This window comes from Beta vulgaris, chromosome 8 (genome assembly GCF_026745355.1).
Source record: "Beta vulgaris subsp. vulgaris cultivar EL10 chromosome 8, EL10.2, whole genome shotgun sequence".
Taxonomy (NCBI): Eukaryota; Viridiplantae; Streptophyta; class Magnoliopsida; order Caryophyllales; family Amaranthaceae; genus Beta; species Beta vulgaris.
In genome coordinates, this window is record NC_079209.1 from 32623474 (window position 1) to 32630350 (window position 6877).

Below are 6877 nucleotides of genomic sequence, written 5' to 3' on the forward strand. Positions count from 1 at the left end.
TAGCTTGCAACAATATTGGAACATATAAGTTCTTGATATTATACATGACACAATTACCATGTCAACCAACTTTTAATCATACTTTAAGTGTTCACATTATTATATTTGTACTTTTTAAATGTTGAGTTTTCCTTAATATATATTAATGGAAATAGAAAAAAATACATATCAAATTCGAAAAATAATACTAATTCGGATCAACGTCCAGGCCCAAACACTAGTTTTCAAAGCACGCAACGTGATCAAACTTCAAACCCACTCGCGATCTCGCATAATGTTGCAACGGACACCAAAATCTCAAATGTTAACGGCTACTCAAATTTGTTTACTCTTTGTGACTTTTCCACTTACACTAAACTCCTCTTCTGCAAATTCTTTCTGAATCAAAAATTCTTTCTTCTGCAAATTCTTTCTCCAAAACACATCAAGATTCTTGTGAAAGAATGTGGCCCAAAGGAAACAACGATGATAATTTACAAACGGTATCAAAGGGATTTTACACCCCACCCCCAAAATGGAATTCAAGACCTCCATTTTCTCCAAAAACATGGATGTCAGAGGAAAAGAAGAAGAATACTTATTCTTCCCCATTCAAATCTGAACCTTTTCATGTCATTTACAAAGTCCCTTCTGGTGATTCTCCCTACGTCAAGGCCAAACACGTTCAGGTTTCTCTCTACTCAAATTCTAATTTTTTTTTTTTTTTTTTTTTTTTTTTTTTTGCGTTAATTGGTGACATTGATGACTATATCCAGCCAGTAATATTTCTTTTTCACTCTAAATACGTATTTTTGTACCGTATTTGTATACCCTTTCCCTCACTCTCCCTCGTTATTTCCATTAGTGTATAAAAAATTCTTGGTTTATTTTTACTTCCTCTGTTTCTTGATTGATTATGCTTGTTTGCGAGTTTGAATTTTATCAATTATCTATGGAATTCGGCCACAATGCATTTCTATGTGTTATACGTATATTGAATTGTGCGTTGTTGGTGTGATTTCACGATGTTTGTGTTTGTTTCCTTTTTTCTTTTGTTTTGAGAAAAAGAAAACATTCTCTTGGACTTTGTAGTTAAAATTTCCATTGATTTAAGCAAAATTTCATATTCTTTGCTCTTCTTTCGATTTTTTTGGGTGACTTATTAATTCTCTATTTCTTTCTTTTTGAATTTTGGTCTTCGTGGTATTTGATTTGGCAAGTAGGTTTCCTTAAATTGTTATTCTGATTTTAAATAATAAAAAAATTGTGCATCATTTTAAGTAGATTTTTTGATTCTTTATATTTATATTCACTATTGATTTCATTTGTTCTGTTTGGTTTAGTTAGTGGGTTCCTTTTCATGATTTGTCTTGAAATGAGCATTGCTGGTGTTGAACAAATTAGCTCCGGAGTTAGTTATTGAATTTGAAAATTTTATTTAATCTTTGGGTGCAAAGTTGATAGAGAAGGACCCGAGCAGAGCGGTAGCCCTCTTTTGGAGTGCTATAAATTCGGGTGATCGAGTTGATAGTGCCTTGAAGGATATGGCAGTTGTGATGAAACAATTGAATAGATCGAATGAAGCCATTGAGGCTATAAAATCTTTCCGCCATCTATGCGCACCTGATTCTCAAGAATCTCTTGATAATGTGTTGGTGGAACTCTACAAGGTAAGCCTTACTCATGCCTTTGCTTATTACAAAATCTCCTGTCTGTTGTTTGTTCCCATTATTGAAGTAATAGACTAATAGCTATCAGCTTAAAGATTGAGTGGTCCAATTGTCATACCGGGCAATATAAGAAATTTACATGTTATTGCTCTAGAAATGTAGTGGAAGACAGAGTGTCCAAATGTATGTTGGTTTTTCTAGGATCTGTCACTTGTACTTGAGCTAAAATAGAGTCCTAGTAACATAGAATTGATCACCTTAGAGAGAGTGAGTGGCATACCATTTTGTTCTAAGACTCGGAGTTGCCAACATTGCAAGTTTTGCTTGTTACTGATCTATGACTGAGGTGCACTTATGATTAGTCGCTTGGGACCATAGGCTGTTTGTGGTTTTGTCTGTTTCAAAGACTTGTATTGGTTGACGATATAGTTTAGGTTATTGTTATCATCGCAGTGAAATGAAACATTATAGCCTCAATGATTGTTGGAATTCGGTAGGAAAACTAATATATTGGCTTACCATATTAGGATTCTAGTGGAATTTATTTCTTTTTTCTTGTGTGAGATTTGAGGCAATAGATTAGTTCTAGTTTGACATTGGACGAGCTAAAAAGATGCTCTGATAATAATTACAATACTTTGTTGCGATTTCCTAAGCTAAGTTTAATTTTAATGCTTGTCCATGTTTGTTTTATGTCTGCATGATTATTGTTTCTTTAGCGCTCAGGAAGGCTAGAAGACCAGATTGAGGTTCTTAAGCTTAAGCTGAAGCGAGTTGAAGAAGGCAATACTTTTGCGGGAAAGAGAGTAAAATTGGGAAGATCTCAGGGTAAGAAGGTCCACATAACAGTTGAGCAAGAATATGCAAGGTGGGATGTTACACTACATACATACTGTCATATTTCTTTAGTTTAAATATCTTTCCTAACTTCATACCTTGACTTATACAGGCTTTTGGGAAACTTGGCTTGGGCGTACTTGCAACAGAATGATTATAAAACTGCTGAGGAGTATTACAGGTAAGTTTTCTGCAACGAATGACATGGACTTATGAATCTGCCTTTCTTATTTCAGCATTTGTTGAGTGGGTCTAAGAAGTGTCTTTAACTTTGTTCAGGAAAGCTCTATCAATTGAGCCAGATAGGAACAAACAGTGCAATCTTGCCGTCTGCTTGATGTGCATGAACAGGCTAACTGAAGCTAAGTTTCTTCTTCAAGTAATTCGTGCTTCAGTCCCTGAAGGGCAAATGGACGAGTCTTATGCCAAGTCATTTGAGAGAGCATCCAATATGTTGGCTGAAAAGGAAAATCAACCAGATAAATCTATGTATGAAGTGGAAAAGGAGAATTGCTATGGAAATATTGGTTTCATCGACTCGTCTCGCAACAAAAATCCATATGAATCTGTCCGAAGCAATAGCAGAAAAGTTTCAGATGATCAACTTGATCAGACACTTGGAGCTTACTCTTGTGGCAAGAGCAATGTTGGAACTGGAGGTAACACTGCTGCCATTGATCATAATTCCAGCTGGAAAAGAACGTATACATCATCAGTTCAAGTACGAGGAATCCCCAAGAGTCCATTTACACAGCCCAAGAGGAGTATAACTCTCTTGGACAGTGAAAGAAATACAAAAGGAACATACAGGAATGATGTGGTTAGCTGCTTGCCTCGGAGACTCCAATTCGAGAATGCTGCTGCTTCAGATGTGAAAGGTACTTATTCCGAAACTGAGCAGCGTGGCAGTGTCAATATGTCGGAAGGTACAAATGCTCCGGACAGGACAATTTGTGTTGGCAGAAATGAGAATTTGGCCCCAACTGATTTGAGTGGTCGTAAGTTGTCAACATCAGCAACTGGTGTAAAAACAAATTTCTGTAGTGCTGAAATTGAGAGTAGGGATTCATGTGGTCCACATAATGAGGGGGTTTTCCCGCAATGTAGTGGTAAAAAGAGCTGGGCTGATATGGTTGAGGAAGATGAGAAAGAAATAATGCATCTTTTTGCAGGAGAGAATGTGGATATAAACACGTCAGTGCATGTTGAGGAAAGTTTAAGCAGTGAATTCCAATCTGTTAGTTTTAATGACAATGCTACTGTAGCAGCCAAGCAATCATTACCATGTTGTCCTTTGTTTTCTAACCAACAGCAGAAGCAAGACCAAGTGAAGACTAAGAGAAGTCACAGACTTCAGGTTTTCCAGGATATGACTCCAGAAAGCCCTAGAGCTTAAGAGACATAAAAATAGCACATTTTTTAAAGTTTGTCTCTACAATATTGATGTATTATTTCATTTTTTGATGCAACTTTTTGTTACTTTCATCTTCTGATGAAAATGGCGTAGATAACAAATTAACAATATGAAACAGAACATGGAAACTCTGAAAATTAATGAGTACCGTTGTACGGTGTTGCACCAAATTTAAGTAAAAATGAATGTGATTACGGTTATGTTGTTCAAGTTAGCCGCAAGTTATGAATGTTTTCAAGGTGCTTTCAATTGATTTAGGATTTTGAGGAAAATTAACAAAGCTTTAATAACAACTGTCCTCATTCTTCGTCCATTTTTAACTTTTAATTCCTTCTCAGGATTTAAGCGTTGGAAGTGTCATCAAGTGCTTGAAATAATAAATTATTTAATTTTAATTCTAATTGTAATTATCACGAGGCATCACTAAAAGTCAATTTGGTTATCCATATTAACATTTGGTCATCACTAACTAAACGTTGATCCAATATCCATTCCTCTCACGCTGATGCGGATGTACTTTGGTTGACTTTTACGGAAATCGAATAATCTTGAAAAAAAGATTGAATCTTTAAGGTTTTCGGTAAGTATAAAGGATAGAACAATTCGATCAAACACAAAGTAATTCACAAATTGGGTCTTGATTCACTCTCAAACACACATGTATTGAACAATCTGTCTTAAACCTCAAACACAAAGTAACTTATTCAAGGTTTAAATATCACAAAGAAGTGCGAAAATTTCCACAAAGAAGTGCAAAAATTTCCACAAAGAAAATCAAAACTATAATTTAATCTCATAAAATTATTCTTACTAGTGCCAAAAATCAGCTATATATAAAGACTACTAAACGGAAGACAACTCTTACTAGTAAAGCTAAAAAGATAACCAAAACAAAGAATCCTAACTAGCTTAAAATAAGTAAAACATATCCTAAGTTAGATATAAAACCTTGTAAGCAAAAATTCTACTACTACTAGAACTCTAACTTAGCCTTTACACAATTAGGACTACTAATCCATATAGAACTAGGACTACTAATCCAGATTAATGCAATTAAAATTACAAAATTTACTCCTAGTAGAACAGGAGTTGTAATTTTACTAGAACTAGGATTACACAAATCCTTACAGAACTAAGATTTTTAGTAATACTTCTAATAAATCAATAAAAACAACTTGGGAACCGAATTTAAATAAGAGAATTTCGTCCCTTAACAATTAAAACTATCACTAACATACTAATTATGACATAATGTAAGTAAAGAAAAACTCTAGAGAGAGAATAGGAAGAGAGAGAGAGGCTCTCAAGATGGGGTTTACAAACCCCCAACCGCCGGAACCACCCAACACATCTAACTCTCCTCTGATCTCCTCACGTCCTCAATCACCCATGACTACCAACGCTCCGACCTCACTCTGCACCGCTGTGTTTCGCAAACATCAAGTGAAGAAGAAGATGATTCACCTTCTTCAGCCACCTACCCAGCACAGATGCCGTGGCCGACACCTTCGAATTCCCCACCACCGACGCCGTAATTGGTGTTCAATCCAGGTAATTATTCTATCTCCTTTACTCAATTCATTAATCTTGATTAAGTATAATTTTGCACCAAGTTCTCTGAATTACAAAGAAATCAGGCCTAAAATTCAATCGCTCTCTGATATGATCAATTCCTTTTGGGGGTCGTCTGTTTTCAATATATATGTCAATGTATTGATCGTGGTTCATGGAATTCGCCTCAGGCTAGCAGCCACATATGGTGGTTTTGTCAAAATTCTCCATTGGCCATGTATTTTTATGGAATTCAATTTGACAGTATTGTAATAGTTGTATTTCAGTCCTGCTATACTAATTACTTTAGCATTCTTTACAATTGCATCTATCGGTTCACATCACAAGAATTAGTGGCTTATAAACCTGTTGTTATAATCGTATGTCATCTACCCCATGATAAATATGTTTTACATTGGTCGGAATGTATTTTCTTAGAGTGGGTTACTGCAATGAAAAAACATATCCGGTTTTTCTATCTGGAAACATCGGCACAATTAAGCCCAAAGAAGAAATCAGACCAAATTTCAAATTGCTATATATTATGATCAAAACTCCTTGTGGGTCTTCTGTTTTTAGTAGGTATGTCAGCTTAAACGATCGAATTTCATGGAATTCGCCTCAGTATGGTAGCTACCTATGGAGGTTTTGTCAAATTTATCAATTGGCCTTGTGTTCGTATGGAATTCAATTTGACATTGTTATACTAGTTGTCTTTCAGGCCTACAATACTAAGTATTGTTACTTTCTTTATAATTGTCGTTATATGCACATTCGATGCTACACCATCGGTTATATGTACACCTCCCAGTCAGGGAAATTAATGAAGGCTATAATTACATGGTACATGACATTGTTATATTTTTCTATGTGCCAAATCGTCACTTGCCACGACACCTCAATATGGGTGCGCTCTTGGATAAATATATTGTCATTGTTAAGCAATATAACACATATTGAAATGGTCTATGCTATTAGATTATCGCTCTATGAGTATCTAACCAGTGATTGGATAACTGACATAATTGGCTTGCAATTACTAATATGTATGAATTATCTCATGCCAAAGCCACGACACTGTAGAAAGATTGTTCTCTCTTTGCGATTGTATACGCATAAGTGTGATTGTGTTAATTGCCGCAACTCTGTGAGTAAATGTCAATTTACCATTATTGTGCCCGACTTTTGGGACTGGCGGATAGCCTTGCCCAGCATCATTCGATGCCTGTCTAGACACTTGTTGTCTTTGAAACGTTATATGCTGAATCACTGTGAAAACTACTGTGGGAGGCAATGCAAAGTACTTGAAAAGCTCATACATTGTCACACTATACGACTGATATATGTATTCAAAGTGAAACATAATTTTATTGTAACTCTATTATGGTTTTGGATTGGAACTCTCTATTATCCTTGCAATAGCTCT

General features: G+C 35.5%; 1 protein-coding gene across 1 annotated transcript; it reads left to right on the forward strand.

The window, feature by feature from the left end:
- Window positions 1–272: 272 nt before the first annotated feature.
- On the forward strand, window positions 273–4104 carry LOC104901226 (protein POLLENLESS 3). The gene is made up of 5 exons (XM_010688774.4): window positions 273–668; window positions 1437–1649; window positions 2369–2517; window positions 2599–2667; window positions 2766–4104. Exons 1-5 carry the CDS (start codon window positions 444–446, stop codon window positions 3880–3882), a joined length of 1773 nt encoding a protein of 590 aa, XP_010687076.1. The 5' UTR covers window positions 273–443; the 3' UTR covers window positions 3883–4104.
- The last annotated feature ends 2773 nt before the right edge of the window (window positions 4105–6877 follow it).